The 19778-nt window shown below is 42.1% G+C and overlaps 1 protein-coding gene across 1 annotated transcript in view; it reads left to right on the plus strand.

Moving 5' to 3' along the window:
* Nucleotides 1-19778, plus strand: part of LOC114664720 (zinc finger protein 281-like) — a 58666-nt gene that overhangs the window by 17608 nt on the left and 21280 nt on the right. Inside the window, exons 2-3 of the mRNA XM_028818950.2 lie at nucleotides 7294-7697; nucleotides 19464-19577. Of these exons, the coding sequence (XP_028674783.1) occupies nucleotides 7335-7697; nucleotides 19464-19577 (477 nt within the window). The 5' untranslated portion in view covers nucleotides 7294-7334. The remainder of the gene's footprint in view (nucleotides 1-7293; nucleotides 7698-19463; nucleotides 19578-19778) is intronic.

A 19778-nucleotide genomic window follows, 5' to 3' on the forward strand; every position in this document is an offset into this window, starting at 1 on the left:
ATAAAAAAAAATATTAAAATGTACCAAGCAGTTATATGGGAATAATGTATTTTCATCTTGATTTTCATTCTACTTTTCTAGGTGTTCTAATTGTTTAATGAATCCATTATTTACTAATTAGTGGGTCTGATGCTAAAGTAGTTGCAGCCTTTGATTATTCCGTGTTGTTTGCCTGGGTGTCCGCTCTGCTCTTTTTTAATTGTCATTATTAATATACAACAAAGGGGAAAAACTGCACAGAGAAAGGGCAAAATAGAATGAAATCAACAAAAGAGTTAAGCATTTAAATCGATAGCAAAAGCAGAAATATTTCTAAATGTCTTATAAATGTAAAAGATGTGCTGCTGTGCTTTTCTGAATGTAGAATAAAAGAAAAATAATGCCAGCTAATGAAGTTAGATCAGTGCTATCAGGTGTTGTCACCGATTAGGAATCTGGTTAGAACAAAAACTTGCAGCCACAGTGTGCCCCCCAGGACCGAGGTTGGGAAACACTGGTCTGCCAAACTCGCCAGCCTTCTGCCCATTCCGTGTTTCGTCCAGAGGGGTTGGCTGCAGTCCTGTATGGCCCTTCAGCTTCTTCATCACATTTGCAACTGTCGTCACAGGAACCTCAAGGGCTGCTTGTGGACGGTGGTCTTCTAGCCTTTGCCTTTCTCATACTGGTCAGTCGTTTTCTTTCTGATCTCCTCACACAACTCTCTGCTTTGCTTTCTCTGGTCCCCCACCTTTAGTGTTGGGAACACACGATGACATCAAGCAGTGGAGTGACGACTTGTCTCCATTTAAATTAGCAAAGACCGATTGGAAACACGAAAACGGCCACTTTGGCAAATCACTTGAGTCCCATTATTGATGATCTTTTCTGGGGGTCCCAACAAATGTGTGCAAGCCATTTTACAATATCTTTATAGAATAAGCAACTCTTGATCTGCTGTCGCGCTTGCTTTGCTGCACTTGATGACATCTCAAAGGCATGCAGGGACACAGGGGACAATTGCTTTTCATTTCATCACTTCTCAGGGGGCATGCAGCACATTTTTTATTTTTTTGTCTCTGTAAGCTGTAAGGTTGCCAACAGTGTGTCCCTGTCTGTTGTCATGTGGCACTGGCGTCCATTTTCTTGTGACCGTTCACTCCGTGACCTCGTGTTTGCTTTGGGGACGGTCCGTTCCAAACTGCTCTTCTCTGTCCCAAAACACCTGAAACCTTTTATTGTTGTTTGTTTTGGCTGGACTCCCAGTTTGTATTTTTCCATGGGCCCCCTTCTCGTGGATTGTGTTGTCCGTCCCGACAGAGAACTCCCGAGTTGGTGTTTCTTTCAGGTGCTTTTTCTGGCCCTTGTGCTTTGTATCCATTCAGATTTACTTTGCATGGAGTCCATCCACAAACATCCGGGCCTGCCTAGCTTGTATGTCAAACAGGAACGACTTGTGTGTTTTTTGCCATTTTGGTGTGAATGACCAAACTTGAACAAAGCGATCTGAGCAGACTATAATGGTTGGGAGAGCCTTTTTTAGAAGCATTGTCCCCGTCACCGTGGACTAAGCCTGAACTGCTGCGACGTAATGGTGGATGCCAGGGATTTGAAACCACAAAATTTGCTGTTCGGCTCCTCCCTGCACTTCAACTTTTAAAACAAAACACACGGAATCTTTGGGGTCGGCACTTGTAGTGCGCCTTGGCATGATGTCGACCGTAGGGAAGCACTTGAGTAGTTCAGTGTTGTCTCTGGGCTCCATGTTTGTGCCGATATTTAAATGAACTTCAAATACGCAGGCATCGCCACTGGTTTGTTTTATCAATAGAGGGCCATCTTCATACAGTCATTTGAAAAAGTTTGGGGACCCCTCTTAATTCTTTGGATTTTGTTTCTCATTGGCTGAACTTTTAATATCTGACATGCCTTATGGACACAGTAGGATTTCAGCAGTGACATTAAGTTTATCAGATTAACAGAAAATATGCAATATGCATCATAACACAATTAGACAGGTGCATAAATGTGGGCACCCCAACAGAGATATGACATAAATACTTAGTTGAGCCTCCTTTTGGCCTCTAGACGCTGTCCTCCTATAGCCTCTGATGAGTGTCTGATTCTGGATGGAGGTATTTCTGACCATTCTTCATACCAGATCTCTCCAGTTCAGTTCAATTTGATGGACAGCCTGCTTCAGATCATCCCATAGATTTTCGATGATATTCAAGTCAGGGGACTGTGACGGCCATTCCAGCACATTGTACTTCTCCCACTGCATGAATGCCTTTGTAAATTTCCAACTGTGTTTTGGCTCATTGTCTTGTTGGAATATCCAACCCCTGCGTGACTTCAACTTTGTGACTGATGCTTGAACATTATCCTGAAGAATTTGTTGATATTGGGTTGAATTCATCCAACCCTCGACTTTAACAAGGGCCCCAATCCCTGAACTAGCCACACAGCCCCACAGCATGATGGGACCTCCACCAAATTTGACAGTAGGTAGCACGTGTTTTTTTGGAATGCGGTGGTGTTCTTCCGCCATGCAAAGCACTTTTTGTTCCGACCAAATAACTCAATTTTTGTCTCATCAGTCCAAAGCACTTTGTTCCAAAATGAATCTGACTTGTCTAAATGAGCATTGGCATACAACAAGCGACTCTGTTTGTGACGTGAGTGCAGAAAGGGCTTCTTTCTCATCACCCTGCCATACAGACGTTCTTTGTGCAAATTGCACTGAATTGTAGAACGATGTACAGATACACCATCTGCAGCAAGATGTTCTTGCAGGTCTTTGGAGGTGATCTGTGGGTTGTCTGTCACCATTCTTACAATCCTGCTCATATGCCGCTCCTGTATTTTTCTTGGTCTGCCAGACCTGCTGGGTTTAACAGCATCTGTGCCTGTGGCCTTCCATTTCCTGATTCCATTCCTTACAGTTGAAACAGGCAGTTTAAACCTCTGAGATGGCTTTTTGTAGCCTTCCCCTAAACCAGGAGACTCAACAATCTTTGTTTTCAGATCTTTGGAGAGTTGCTTACAGGATCCCATGCTGTCACTCTTCAGAGGAGAGTCAAAGGGAAGGAAGCACAACTTGTAATTGACCACCTTAAATCCCTTTATATCTCATGATTGGACACACCTGTCTATGAAGTTCAAGGCTTAACGAGCTCATCAACCAATCAGCATTGAGCAGTGACAGGCATTCAAATCAGCACAATGACAAGGGGACCCACATTTGAGCACAGCCAGTTTTTCACATTTGATTTAATTTCATACAACTAAATACTGCGTCACTAAAAATCTTTGTTCAGGAAACACCGCAGTACTCCTAGGACATGACAGACAGACCACTGTTATCTTTTTTGTTGAAAGGAGAGTCGATTATTATGCAGGCTGAGAGGGGGTCCCAAACTTTTTCATATGACTGTATATGACAACTTTGAAGGGTTCAGGCATATAAATCTGTTTTTCCAGTACATGACAAGCCTCTATTGTCGTCTTTCTGCAGATATGTTCAGAAACGGCGGTCCTTTGTTCCAGTACCGGAGTCTGAATTATAATGTTAGTTCAGTGTGTCCTCTTCCACTTGTAATCGACATCCCTTATGTATGCCATGTGTGTGTGCGCGCCCGCGTCACGCTGGCACCTAGCAGTTGTCAGGAATTCTGTGTCCTCCTCGTTGAAATGTGTGTTTGCTTATTTCTCAATATCTGAGCCACACAAATATTTATAGCGGCTGTCAGCAGCTGCCCGTCAGTAGTAGTTATTGTTGAGGCACAGTTGCCAAGGTCAGTGGTACTCCGGTTCTGTTCCTGTCCAGCTGAAATAAGGATGTGTTTAGTTCTGGTGAAATGAGTACAGACTGCAGCGGCACTGCCATCTTGTGTGTTCCAAAGGAATTGAATGAGTAGAAGCCTACAGTAATTCTCATTAATAAAATCTGTATGGAATGGAGCAGTTAGGGTGAAACACGTGTCATGTACTCTTCGTATTATTTGGCAGGTACTGTATAGCACACACACACAGTGCATCCAGAAAGTATTCACAGCGTATCACGTTTTCCACATTTTGTTATGTTACAGCCTTATTCCAAAATGGATTCAATTCATTTTTTTCCTCAGAATTCTACACACAACACCCCATAATGACAACGTGAAAAAAACATCCCCACAGCATGATGCTGCCACCACCATGCTTCATTGTAGGGATGGTATTGGCCTGGTGATCAGCGGTGCCTGGTTTCCTCCAAACGTGACGCCTGGCATTCACACCAAAGAGTTCAATCTTTGTCTCATCAGACCAGAGAATTTTCTTTCTCATGGTCTGAGAGTCCTTCAGGTGTCTTTTGGCAAACTCCAGGCAGGCTGTCATGTGCCTTTTACTAAGGAGTGGCTTCCGTCTGGCCACTCTACCATACAGGCCTGATTGGTGGATTGCTGCAGAGATGGTTGTCCTTCTGGAAGGTTCTTCTCTCTCCACAGAGGACCTCTGGAGCTCTGACAGAGTGACCATCGGGTTCTTGGTCACCTCCCTGACTAAGGCCCTTCTCCCCCGATCGCTCAGTTTAGATGGCTGGCCAGCTCTAGGAAGAGTCCTGGTGGTTTCGAACTTCTTCCACTTACGGATGATGGAGGCCACTGTGCTCATTGGGACCTTCAAAGCAGCAGACATTTTTCTGTAACCTTCCCCAGATTTGTGCCTCGAGACAATCCTGTCTCGGAGGTCTACAGACAATTCCTTTGACTTCATGCTTGGTTTGTGCTCTGACATGAACTGTCAACTGTGGGACCTTCTATAGACAGGTGTGTGCCTTTCCAAATCATGTCCAGTCAACTGAATTTACCAAAGGTGGACTCCAATGAAGCTGCAGAAACATCTCAAGGATGATCAGGGAAACAGGAGGCACCTGAGCTCAATTTGGAGCTTCATGGCAAAGGCTGTGAATACTTATGTACATGTGCTTTCTCAATTTTTTTATTTTTAATGAATATGCAAAAACCTCAAGTAAACATTTTTCACGTTGTCATTATGGGGTGTTGTGTGTAGAATTCTGAGGAAAAAAATTAATTTAATCCGTTTTGGAATAAGGCTGTAACATAACAAAATGTGGAAAAAGTGATGCGCTGGGAATACTTTCCAGATGCACTGTGTGTGTGTGTGTATATATATATATATATATATATATATATATATATATATATATATATATATATATATAATATAATTTGTGTGTGTGTGTGTACTGTAATATATAGTGTAAAAAATTTTTTAAAGTGGAGGAAAAAAATCTGAAATGGCCAGTCAAAAAGCATGAAATCGGTGATCGGTGGTATTGGCCTCAAACAACCTGATTGGATATTCCCCAATTGTTTAATACAGTAATCCCTCCTCCATCGCAGGGGTTGCGTTCCAGAGCCACCCGCAAAATAAGAAAATCCGCGAAGTAGAAACCATATGTTTATATGGTTATTTTTATATTGTCATGCTTGGGTCACAGATTTGCGCAGAAACACAGGAGGTTGTAGAGAGACAGGAACGTTATTCAAACACTGCAAACAAACATTTGTCTCTTTTTCAAAAGTTTAAACTGTGCTCCATGACAAGACAGAGATGACGGTTCCGTCTCACAATTAAAAGAATGCAAACATATCTTCCTCTTCAAAGGAGTCAGGAGCAGAGACTGTCATAAAGGCAGAGGAAAATCAATAGGGCTGTTTGGACTTTAAGTATGCGAAGCACCGCGGCACAAAGCTGTTGAAGGCGGCAGCTCACACCCCCTCCTTCAAGAGCACAGAAAGAGAGAGATAGACAGAGAAAAACAAGCAAGCAAAAATCAATACGTGCCCTTCGAGCTTTTAAGTCTGCGAAGCACTGTGCAGCATGTCGTTTCAGGAAGCAGCTGCACAAAAGATAGTAACTTGAAGATAATATTTCAGCATTTTTAGACGAGCGTCCGTATCGTCTAGGTGTGCGAACAGCCCCCCTGCTCAATCCCCCTACGTCAGGATCAGAGAAAGCGCAAGAGAGAGAAAGAGAAAAGTAAGCTGGGTAGCTTCTCAGCCATCTGCCAATAGCGTCCCTTGTATGAAATCAACTGGGCAAACCAACTGAGGAAGCATGTACCAGAAATTAAAAGACCCATTGTCCGCAGAAACCCGCGAAGCAGCGAAAAATCCGCGATATATATTTAAATATGCTTACATATAAAATCCGCGATGGAGTGAAGCCGCGAAAGGCGAAGCGCGATATAGCGAGGGATTACTGTACTTTTTTTTTTATTTGTTTCATATTTTCTTTATTGTCCATTCGTTTCAGCCTGTTTATGCTGCACATGTGTCAGTGTGTGAGTGATGCTGGGCGGGGTGTTCCTGGGGTCCTCATAATTAAAATAAATCACCGTTTTTCGGAGGCTGGGAATCTTAGGAGTTTTGCAGCCACATGAGACTTGAACCTCAAGGGATGGTGGAAGTTGCCCAGGTGACCCTTAGTGTAATAAACACCCGTCAAAAAACAGAACAGCACCCTGGTGCTTGGCCTCCACTCCTGATAAATTAAGTCGTAATCAAATTCAAGATGTCTGCCGAACCCGTCCTGTCACTTCATTGAGTTTCCCAGGTTTCCATCAGCCCCCCAGACCCCAGTTTGTGTTCATGTTTTTCTTCTTTCCTGATTTAGAGTGGTAATGTCTGCTAACATGTAAAGCAGTTGCTTTGAAACTGGAGATTTTTGGGGGCCATGCTGCTACTGGTGATGATGACATTCTTATAAAGTCAGTTTTTCCAATTTTAACTGGCTTTGTTTTATTTAAAAATGGCGATATTCTTCAGTTGTTGCAAAAAAGTACAGTAGGCCCGCATCAATGTAGTTATAGCATAGAGCCGTCACGTAACATTTGAACACTTTGGAGTCAACGTTGTTCTGTAATTGAATATTTGCCATAATGAAATGTCATTCTGTGTGACTGCAGTTAGTGGGAGCCAAGAGTCGAGCTCCACTTTGGGGTGTCAGCTTTATATTACTGACCAGGTGATAAAATGTTCTGGGGGTCCTTGGCTTAAATTCGGAGAACCCCTGCCCTCTTGAAATGTAGCTTTGAAATGAAAGGACCATCAACATCATTATGCAGCTTCATCTCTGATAAGAAATTCAGAGCCCCCTGGTCTTTGTCCGCTATGAATATTTAGGAGGTTTGTAATCCACATGCCAAGTGCTCTTTGGGCCTTTTGGTTTATTGTGTTCCCTGATCCTGGTTTGTGTGCTCCAGCGGGACTACTTGTTTAATGTGTTTTTCTTTTTTTTTCCTGTCAGGATATTTTCCGTTGGCTTCAGTTAATTTTGTGGCATCAGTCATGAGTATTATTCAAGACAAACTTGGCAACGAGTTCCTTCGGAATGGTGGAATGGAGCCCAATTTTCCACCAGGTATGATCATGTTCAGCCACCTCCCTCCAGTGACCAGCTTTGCACGCATCGCTGCAGGATCTGTCATGCATGACTTGCCTCAGGAGATGGTCCTCAAGAAGGAGCGCAACTCTCCCATTGAAAAGACGTCCATGGACTTCATCCAGACAATGGGCATCAAGCAAGAGAAGATGACTGACCACGATTACAGGGTACCGCTGTACGGCAGTTCTGTCAAGAATCCTGATCTTCTGGAAGTGTCGCTCCGAAATCCAAATTTGTTAATACAAGACCTGAGCATCGGCAGAGAGGTAAGCTTTGGTTTTATGACTCACTTGTGTGTTTTATGTATTTTGGTAGTATTAGGGTGTTGTACCGTGTTAGCCATTATGAATGTAGAGAAAAGCCAAGCAAAATGACACCTTTTATTGGCTAACTAAAAAGATTACAAATCAAAGAACGCCTGAGGGCGACCCAGAATGCAGCTAACATTACACCAAAAATCGGCAGTCTGGAGATCTCACACATATACAGGAGGAACTGAACTGAACAGGCCAGGCACCAGCAGGTGAGGGAGAACACAGCCCTCAAGTTTGGGACTAGCTGGGGGTCCACATGCTTTGCAGAAAGTCAGTTTCTGGTAGGCCAAGGTCAGTTGCCCACTCAGGTCCTGTTTGAATTTTGAAAACTTGTTTAGGTAAAAATTGTTAGAAAAACGATAAGATTCTATATATCTATCATATAGTGTCTTTCACTTTATCTATCTCTCTGTCTCTCTCTCTCTCTGTATTATTTGGTGCCTTTCACATTCTCTGTCTGTCTGTCTATATATCTATCTGTCTATCAGTCATATAGTGCCTTTCAGATCTATCGAGCTATCTATCTGTCATATAACGCCTTTCACATTCTGTCTATTTATCTTTCTGTTATATAGCGCCTTTCACATTCTCTCATCATCCATCCATCCATTATCCGACCCACTGAATCCGAACACAGGGTCACGGGGGGTCTGCTGGAGCCAATCCCAGCCAACACAGGGCACAAGGCAGGAACCAATCCCGGGCAGGGTGCCAACCCACCGCAGGACACACACAAACACACCCACACTCCAAGCACACATTAGGGCCAATTTAGAATCGCCAATCCACCTAACCTGCATATCTTTGGACTGTGGGAGGAAACCGGAGCACCCGGAGGAAACCCACGCAGACACAGGGAGAACATGCAAACTCCACGCAGAGAGGACCCGGGAAGCGAACCCAGGTTCCAGGTCTCCCAACTGCGAGGCAGCAGCGCTACCCACTATGCCACCGTGCCTCCTTCTCTCATCATATAGCACCTTTCACATTCTGTCTATTTATCTTTCTATCTGTCATATAGTACCTTTCACATTCACTATCTGTCTATCTTATCATATAGCGCCTTTCACATTCTATTTATCTATCTATCTTATATAGCGCCTTGCACATTCTCTGTCTATCTTATCATATAGCACCTTTCACATTCTGTCTATTTATCTTTCTGTCATATAGCACCTTTCACATTCTCTGTCATATACTGCCTTTCACATTCTCTCTTATCATATAGCGCCTTTCACATTCTCTTATCTTGTCATATAGCGCCTTTCACATTCGCTATCTAATAATGGTGGGGAGGGTGTCTTCAGGTCAAACACTTGTTCACGTGTGTGTATGTGTTACTTCCTCGTTTGTGACAGCTCTTTCCAGAAGCAGTTCATTTAAATATATTGTAGTGAAAATACACTTTACGTGTGGATTACACTGCCTGTGTGACGTGAGATTTATTTTGTTGTTTTGTTTTCATGAATGTTTTGCTATTGTACTGCATTGGCCCCCTACCGTGAACCATAAACTTTCTTACCTCCTTTTGGTATGAAAACATGAAATTAAACTTTTTTCCTCCACCGTGACTTTTAAGTACATATGGGGTTAGTAACTTTTAAGTAAAATCTGTTTTTTGGGTGGAGCGTTACACCACGCTGCCTGCTGCTTTTATAATTAAACTGCCAACCACAGGTGTCACCAGTTTATTTTTTATTAACAAAATTAAATTCTGTATACTTATTATTCAGTGACCATAAATATTCTACAATAAATTGTCCCCTTAAAACCTGCCTTTTAAACTAATGACACGTGCACAAATATTATTCCATAACACACATGCCGTAGAAGAAAATCAAAATTCTTGTCATAATTATAAGCCACAATTATAATACAATGTCTTGTTTATCCAGAAGGTACAACACAGAAGGCCATGTCACTTTAGTCGACTTTTTTCCGCCGAGGCCTTCATTTACATGATTTTAACCAGATGGTGGCGGTCGGCTGTGTGTTTCTGTGAATCGTTGTCTAATGTGACTTACCCAACGACTGGGACCAACTAGTCTGCAACTGACTACGATGAAATTAAACGGTTTGGAATTTCTCGTTGGTTGGAGGGGCGGAGCTCTTCACATTTGAGAAGTAACAACCAATGAGCGTTCATCTGGCAGTGCAATGCATAGAATGTAGCGGCCAGAAATAAAGAACACACGAGTTCTGAACCTCACAGATAGCAGACCTGCCCATCTGTCTCATGTCTCATGTTTTATGTATTAAAAGAGCATGGGGGGGAAAATAAAGGGCAGAAATTGCTGTGGCTGTTAACCCTTCATACAGCACAAATTACAGCACTTATACAGTTGGCCAGGGCGGATCTAGCAAAACAGAAATTTCACATAGTGACTTAGCCAGAGGTGGCATCCTGATGGCAGTGCCTGAGCTTTTCAATGCGACCCAATCTACCGCCTGTAGAGACTGCAAAGCTCTCTGCTTGGTTTTCATAGTGAAGCCCCCGAACTCGATCATCTGGAGGGGCGTTCTCGTGCTTTTGGCCATACAGACTATGTGGCCTCCTTGGTCATGTTGTGGTTTTGTCAATTGATGTATCAAAGTCTTGAATTGTCAGACCTCTTAATGACAAAACAGACTGGCAACTGGCGCTCGGCCTCCTTTGCTGCCCTGTTTGGAATGGAGATGTAGATACAGTGGCGGAAAGAAGTATTTCATCCCCTGCTGAATTTAAGTTTGCTCACTCACAAAGAAATGATCAGTCTCTAATTCGTGTGGTAGTTTCATTTTAATGGAGAAAGACAGAAAATCAACCAAAAATCTGGAAAAAACACTTCACATAAAAGTTATAAATTGATTCGTATGTTATTGAGTGAAATAAGGATTTTGATCCCCTACAACCCTCTGGCTCCCACGGATTGGCACACAGATTACAATCAATCAGGCAATCAATCCCAGATACTCCTGATCTCAACTCGTGATGTGTATGAAGCCCACCTGGCCACAGATTCCATTTCTCTTATTCCATCCTCTCCACCAACATGGGCATCACCAAAGATCTGTCAGAGGACGTCTGGAACAAGGCTGGAATGGGCTACATGACCATCAGCAGGAGGCTTGGAGAGAAGGTGACAACTGTTGGCGCGATTCTTCAGAAATGGGAGATAAAATATAAAATGACCGTCAATCACCCTCTGTCTGGTTTGGAGCTCCATGCAAAATACTGGCATCTGTTCTAAAACGACTCTGGCGTTCTGAGCAGGGCTGTGGAGTCGATAGATGAATCCTTCGACTCTTGACTCCTTAGTTTCCGGTACTTCTGACTCTGACTCCTCTGTATTTAATATGCTGATGTGTTTTCCATGTTGATTGAAGGGAGGCAGATATCCACGTCATTTAACCACAGAACTACTGGCTAGGAAGCGGACGCTCTACCACATTGGCCAGTTTGAACCCCTGAACACACATCAGGCCATAGCACACACCTCCACCTCCATCATTACACTTGTTTACACTCACATTAGATCTGAAATAAAATGAAAACCCTTTCTGTAATGTACCATAATCCAGATTACAGTATGTGAATGTCAGGTTGTATAATCGATCAGCTGAACTTCACACCAGTAGTAACACAACTATGCACAGGGCTTTATTTTTACATCAGAGAAGTACTTACTTAGGACTATTGAGGATGCAGGGAGAAGAGCTGGAGAAGGTGGAGGAGTTTAAATACTTGGGATCAACCGTACAGAGTAATGGGGATTGTGGAAGAGAAGTGAAGAAGAGAGTTCAGGCAGGGTGGAATGATTTGTGACAGACGGGTATCAGCAAGAGTGAAAAGGAAGGTCTATAGGATGGTAGTGAGACCAGCTGTGTTATATGGGCTGGAGATGGTGGCACAGGAGACAGAGCTGGAGGTGACAGAGTTAAAGATGCTAAGATTTACATTGGGTGTGACGAGGATGGACAGGATTAGAAATGAGGACATTAGAGGGTCAGCTCAGGTGGGACGGTTGGGAGACAAAGTCGGAGAGGCGAGATTGCGTTGGTTTGGACATGTGCAGAGGAGAGATGAGGGGTATAAAGAGTGAAGGGTACTAAGGATAGAGCTGCCAGGGAAAAGGAGGAGAGAAAGGCCTAAGAGAAGGTTTATGGATGTGGTGAGAGAGGACATGCAGGTGATGGGTGTGACACAGCAAGATGACGAGGATAGAAAGATATGGAAGAAGATGATCCGCTGTGGCAACACCTAACGGGAGCAGCCGAAGGAAGAAGTAGTTTGTGAAATGGGACATTTATCACTTGCTGTATTTTTTTTTTTTCATTACATTTTAAATTTATTAGGAGTCGGTACATTTTTGCCCACTCCGACCCCGACTCCACGTACCCAAAATTGTCTCTAACTCCACAGCCCTGGTTCTGAGGGCCAAATACCTGTGTGGTGCCATGTGACACATTAGTTGTCCATGTAAATCAAGGATCGTGGCCGTCTGAAATGCGGGTGAAAACTGAATGTTGCATCACAGAACAGAATATTTTACTTTTGGTTCATTATAGCCATATTTTGGATTTTTTTTTTTCCCCCTACAAAAATTGTTTCCATATGTAGAACCACAGCCATCGGAGTATATTAGAAAGATTAGCGTGTCACCACGCTGAAGTTCAAGTGGCGACTGCGATATTCAGTTGGGACGCAGATGAATTATTGAACAGTTGGCATGCACAAACAATTTTCCATTCCATATGTCTACTAAGATATAATCTTTTTTGTTTTTGTGAAATTAAACGTTTTTACTTTCTTGTATGCAAAGTATTCGGCCAAAAATTCAACCTTGAGATTTTGATGAATCTCAACGTTTTTGACCTCTCAGAGTCTAATTTACTTTCTCGTAGGGAAAGTATTGTAATCATCCAAAAATTAGTTTTTGAGATTTTGATGAATCTCAAAGTTTTAAAACTCCCTGGGTCCAAAAATGCCATTTTTGGAATTATGTCTGTGTCTGTGTGTGTGTGTGTGTGTGTGTGTGTGTGTGTAAACACAATAACTTGAGCACGCCTTCACTTAGGGCAACCAAATTTTGCATACCAGTTGTGAAAGAATGAGTCTCCACACACTGAAAAAGGTTTGGGGTAGCCACCCGTATATTGTTCCTGGCTGCAAAAGACTTGGATTGAACACAACAATGTGGCTAGTTTGAGTTCCCAGAATGAACTGAATTAGTTTGGCAAGGTGGAGATTTTATAGTTTGTAAACCGCAAGTGATGTCCGTCTGGGTGCCGGAACCGGAAGTGACATCAGATCAGGCAGGTTTTCCCGTATCTGGTCTGCAGAAATAACAGGAACAGGTTTAGAGCAACCCGCCACCCCCTGGCCCGGTGGGTAATCACCTCCACTTGGTGCACTCAGCTCGCTCCTAGTCGCACGTGTGTGACACAGTATTATGCACAAAATGTAGATTTCGGTCAACTTTTGAGCTATTTCCGCAAACCAGAAGTGGCACTTTACCTTTTATTCATGCAGCTGTAGAGTCCAATTTATTCAACTTTACTTCTATAATAATTGTTCAATATATTATTAATTTGATTTGATTTGTTGTTGATGGTTCTTTAATGTACATATATAATCCTTATCTTGCGGTTTACTCTTCAAACATCCATCCCCATATCGGAATATACGAGAAAGTCCAGGGGAGACCACTCCCGATTTCCCCAAATCAACCCCCGTTTTTTAAATTTTTTTTTTTTTTTTTTTTAACTGTGAATTTTGTTGAATTTCAAAATGCACTTAAATCGTATATTTAAATAAAACCCGGGGTTTTACTTTGGCATCACAAACAGATTGACCTGTTTTCACTGTGGCAGTGAACGTGTTAATTCAGTGCATAAAGCCGCGAGAGGGCCGGCCCCAAACCAGCTTCGACCCGCCCATCTGGCTGAACCGCACAGCACTCTGGGAGATATTCTTCAAGGGGTCAGCTCACTTATTACACACAGTTGACAAACAAGTCAGAACACAAAGAATTCACTTTTACGCTGACGAATCGCCACATCTCCTATTTTATTTTTCCACACTTTGAGTGCAAACATATTAAAATTAAAAAACACATTTTGAGCTTATTGGAATTTTTTCTTTTTAATCCATACAATACAATACAATTTATTATTTTATAACCCAAAATCACACAAGAAGTGCCGCAATGGGCTTTAATAGACCCTGCCTCTTGACAGCCCCCCAGCCTCGACTCTCTTAGAAGACAAGGGAAAAAAAAAACCCTAGTAAGGAAAAAAATGGAAGAAACCTTGGGAAAGGCAGTTCAAGGAGAGATCCGTACCACCAGAAGGATTTCCATGGACTTGTAGATCTGTCCATTTATATCACGCACTCCTATAGAATGTTGTTTGATTTTCAAGTATTTTATAACAGTTACCAGAAACCATCCTGGGGTGCGTCTGTTTGTGCTTTCCTCTTTGTCTTCATTACCTCCATTTGTGCACATTGAGAATTCCAAATTTACCACATCGTGAAATACAAATCAATCTTCAGATGCTTCTGTCACTTGTTGGGTCACAGGTGATGTGTTGGCTCCTCTTGACGAAGTGGAGGGTTCAGCCAAACTCCGCCGTGCCCATTCCCCATCTTATAAAAGCTAAAGGCTGCTGGTTGTCGTTGATGATTGCTGTCCCCTTCAGTGATGACAATCAGATAGACCATGGGTTCTCAAACTCTGTCCTGGGGGACCCCCCCGTGCCTGCAGGTTTATGTTCCAACCTGCTTCTGTTTTTGATTGGACTCCTGGGCTAATTCAGTGGACTTTTATTTCCCAGATTCTGTGTTTTGAGAACAATATAGAAATTAGAAAACTAAGTTTCTATTAAAAATAAAAGTATTAAAATGTACTTTAAAACAATTCTGTCCAGGACTTGGTGTTCATATGCTGAAGGCCTGCTGGTTTTTATAGGATGTTCTTGGGTTCTTCAGTAACTCAGTGTCCATCTCTTTAGAGCGGGGGTCTCCAACTCCAGTCTTGGAGAGCTACTGTGGCTGCAAGTTTTCATTCTAACTTTTTTCTTAATTAGTGACCAGATTTTGCTGCTAATTAACTGTTTGCCTTAATTTTAATTGAAAGACTCGGAATAAGACTCGGGTCCCTTAATTACCGTATATACTCATGTATAAGTCAGGTCTTGAAACCTGAAAAATTGATCATAAATTCAGACTCCGACTTATACACCCATTCAAAAATACGACACTTTTTTTTTTTTTTTTTGCTTCCTCCAATCTCACACCAGTTTCTCAGACACATTGAATTTTGTTGCAGCAGCGCACTTACCAATTTCTTTGGCCACTTCAATGACTTTTAATTTAACGCCAGCTCCATATTTTCTTCTGATCAAACGCTCCATTGTAGATAAGGGATGCTCTTACAATAAAAGGTGTATGAGATACAAAAAACACAAAACAGAGCAAACATCGCTTTGGAATAGTTTGGGTATTACCGTGTGGTCACGCAGGCACAATAGAGAGAGGTTAGGAGCACACGCTGGTACAGCGCATTGCCACACTCACTTAGGAAAAAAAAGGCAATGTGCCCTGCGGTCACGTTGGCACAATAAATAGAAATAAAAAGGCTCTGTGCTCCGTGGTTACTCTCTCAGGTGGGTGTTAGCATATCGTAATCTCTTGGACCAATAACATGAATTTTCCGCATTCGACTTGTACGACCGACATTATAAAATACCGTAAATTATACGGTAAAATCAAGCCCCGACTTATCCGCGGGAGAACTTAAATGCGAGTATATACGGTATTTCTTTTTTCCTTAATTAGCAACCAAACAATATTAAGTCATAAAATGTACCAACACATAAGCAACAACCTGCGTCTATCACACAATAACTAAAAAATAAAGAAAGGTGAAGGCCTCAGTAACGTTAACCTGCTCAGGTCCTCAAAACCAGTTGTGGAAATGTCTGCCATGTAATTAAATAACGGGTGTAATTAGCAACGAGAATTGACTTCAAGTTAAGAAACCGAATGAAGTGAAGTTGGTTGGAGTTTGAGGCCTCAAATTAGTTGCTCATCTGTTGGCTCACTTCTCATCCAAATTATTTTAGGTGCCATTTTAGAAAAAAAGAATCGATTCAGCGGTCCGAGTCTAAAGAAACGTCAATTAAAATAAAGGGAAATAGTGAATTAGCAGCAGAAACTTGTCACTAATTAAGAAAAGAGTTAGAATGAAAACTTGCAGCCACTGCAGCTCTTCAGGACTGGAGTTGGAGACCCCTGGTTTTAGAGCAAGTGATTCTTAACCTTTTTTGAGTCCCAGACCCCTTTTAAGAATCTGATGAAGCTGTGGAGTCCCATTCCCCAGAAAAATTCACATAAACACAGCTTTGCATGCATTGAATGTAATAGACTTTGTTTATTGAGATTTGATTGTCTCACACATATGTGACATACACAAAGTAATTAAACTTTAAACAATCTATTTTTTTTATGCAAAACATAATGGCCACTCATTATAATTATGAAATACAACCCTCTTGTGCAAATGAAAACAGATCTTCTACTACATTTTCTGCTACCACTACTACTACTCCATCATCTACTCTCTCATTATCTACTTTATTTCAATGAGAAGGTTGTTCTTGTTTGCCTTGAATAAGAATAGTGGTCTTCGACAAGGTGACACACACATCATCTTTGACATCCAACATATTTCAACGTTTCATTTTGATAGAATCAAGTGCTGAAAACCCTGATTCACAAAGGTATATACAGTTGTGCTTGAAAGTTTGTGAACCCTTTACAATTTTCTATATTTCTGCATAAATATGACCTAAAACATCATCAGATTTTCACTCAAGTCCTAAAAGTAGATAAATAATCTTGTATATAATTCGCCAGCCTACTCACTCACTAACTCATGTCTGTCCGAAGTCGAATGCACAGTCGCTTTCTGCGCAGCTGCCCGAAAAACCTTACGAGACCGGCAGGCGGCGGATTTACGGGCGCGAAAATTCAAAGAGAAAGGCGACTTCGACCGACATCCAGCCCCAACATCGCGGCAGTGGCGGATTTACGGCCTCAAAAATTCAAAGAGAAAGGCGACTTCGATTAAAGCTCTAGAGACCTGAAAGGCGATTTTGACTACAGCTCGAGGCCTAATTACGCATTTATTCAATACACCTATATCAGGTTTGTGGTGCTTATACTTATTACTATTCCACTCGTGTCCGTTTCATCTTACGTTGTCGAAACGGGCTCTTTCTCTAGTAATAATATAATAATAATTCATTACATTTATATAGTGCTTTTCTCAGTACTCAAAGTGCTATCCACACAGGGAGGAACCGGGAAGAAACCAGTTAAACAAATGAGACAAAAATATTATACTTGGTCATTTATTTATTAAGGAAAATGATCGAATATTACATATTTGTGAGTGGCAAACGTATGTGAACATTTGTTTTCAGTATCTGGTATGACCCCCCTTTGCAGTAATAACTGAAACTAAACGTTTCCGCTAACTGTTGATCAGTCCTGCACACCACACCGGCTTGGAGGAATTTTCGCCCATTCCTCCATCCAGAACAGCTTCAACTCTGGGATGTAAGTGGGTTTCCTCACATGAACTGCTCACTTCAGGTCCTTCCACAACATTTCGATTGGATTAAGGTCAGGACTTTGACTTGGCCATTCCAAAACATGAACTTTATTCTTCCTTAACCATTCTTTGGTAGAACAACTTGTGTGCTTAGGGTCGTTGTCTTGCTGCATGACCCACCTTCTCTTGAGATTCAGTTCATGGACAGATGTCCTGACATTTTCCTTTAGAATTTTCTGATATAATTCAGAATTCATTGTTCCATCAATGAAGGCAAGCCGTCCTGGCCCAGATGCAGCAAAACAGGTCCAAACAATGATACTACCACCACCATGTTTCACAGATGGGATGATAAGGTTCTTATGCTGGAATGCAGTGTTTTCCTTTTTCCAAACATAACGCTTTTCATTTAAACCAAAAAGTTCTATTTTGGTCTCCTCTGTCCACAAAACATTCTTCCAGTACCCTTCTGGTTTGTCCACGTGATCTTTAGCAAACTGAAGATGAGCAGCAATGTTTTTTTTGGAGAGCAGTGGATTTCTCCTTGCAACCCTGCCATGCACACCATTGTTGTTCAGCGTTCTCCTGATGGTGGACTCGTGAACAAGAACATTAGCCAATGTGAGAGAGGCCTTCAGTGGCTTAGAAGTTACCCTGGGGTCCTTTGTGACCTCGCCGACTATTACACGCCTTGCTCTTGGAGTGATCTTTGTTGGTCGACCACTCCTGGGGAGGGTAACAATGGTCTTGAATTTCCTCCATTTGTACACAATCTGTCTGACTGTGGATTGGTGGAGTCCAAACTCTTCAGAGATGGTTTTGTAACCTTTTCCAGCCTGATGAGCATCAACAACTCTTTTTCGGAAGTCCTCAGAAATCTCCCTTGTTCGTGCCATGATACACTTCCACAGACATGTGTTGTGAAGAGCAGACTTTGATAGATCCTGTTCTTTAAATAACACGGGGTGCCCACTCACACCTGATTGTCATCCCATTGATTGAAAACACCGGACTCGAATTCACCTTCAAACTAACTGCTAATCCTAGAGCTTCACATACTTTTGCCACTCACTAATATGTAATATTCATATCATTTTCCTCAATAAATAAATGACCAAGTATAATATTTTTGTCTCATTTGTTTAACTGGTTTCTCTTTATCTACTTTTAGAAGTTGAGTGAAAATCTGATGATGTTTTAGGTCGTATTTATACAGAAATATAGAAAATTCTAAAGGGTTCACAAACTTTCAAGCATAATTATAGTAGCAAAGGGAATCTGGGAACTCCTAGCTCACTTTACCAGACGAGGGTAGGCCTGTGTCAGTGCCCACCAGAATTGTCTAAGACTCTTTGAGTTTAATTCATTTTGTAACATTTCCTTTGTCCTCCGGTCAATGAGGTTATCGTTGGCAAGGTCTTCATCGCTGATGAGTCTATGTCGTCTAGGAAAGGATTACGAATCCATAGTTCAACTTTAAGGTCACCTAAGCCAAAGTAACCTTTGAAGGAATTCTCCAGAGTATCTAGATATCAGCAGAGAAGCTGACCGGGCGTTGTTGCTTTCACTTCCATCCTGCCGAAGCACTTCGTGATGGTTCTCGCCGTTATTTTTCTCACGAGTTTGTAACTCACGCATTAGTTTTAGGTGTGAGAAATACTTGGCGAGAGAAGTAACGCACGAGAAAAAACCTGTGAGAAAAATCACCAGTACTGGGCTGTATGGTGAATATAAATGTTAGATTTTTATCTGAACCTCATGGACCCCCTGAAACCCATCCATGGACCTTGGGTTGAGAAGAGTTTAATGCAGGGACAGATATTGTGACCCTAGTCCTGGGAGAGCGGCCTCCTTCTTAAGTTGTCAGGTGGTATAAATTTGATCAGCAGCAGTGCCCATCTGTTTGAGGAGAGCCCTTTGGAAATGTCACCCCACATGGCTTTATGTACTCTTGTTATTAACGTAGGCATTCTGCCATTTTGTCGTCTTGTTGATGATGAAATTGCCAGCAGGTTAACTGAATCAGGTTCGTCCACATCGGTTCCTGCCGTCTTCCCCTCCACTGGAGTTTGATGTGCTCAGATGTTACTTCTGCTGACTCTCTTATATGTTTTCTCAGTTGCCAGGTAGAACAGGGAAAGAAACAAAAGAATCTGGTGGGAAGAAGACGAAGCGCTCCAGTTCGGACTCTCAAGATTCAAAGCCAAGGCGTAAGAGGGGCGAGTCTTCGAAGGTACGTCACTGAAGTTCACCTCACAGAAGCTGTTGGTCTTTTTTCGTTGGCTTAATGAAGTAAATCAGCATTAAGGAAGCGTACCGTGCTTCTCATTTTTTGACGATTCTAAGAGTTCGGAGAGATGCTAGTGAACCCCTCGTGCTATTTTAAGACCATTTCAAGTTGCCCCACTAACTGCCTAAATGGTGTCCACTTCAA

This window comes from Erpetoichthys calabaricus, chromosome 14 (genome assembly GCF_900747795.2).
Source record: "Erpetoichthys calabaricus chromosome 14, fErpCal1.3, whole genome shotgun sequence".
Lineage (NCBI taxonomy): Eukaryota > Metazoa > Chordata > Cladistia > Polypteriformes > Polypteridae > Erpetoichthys > Erpetoichthys calabaricus.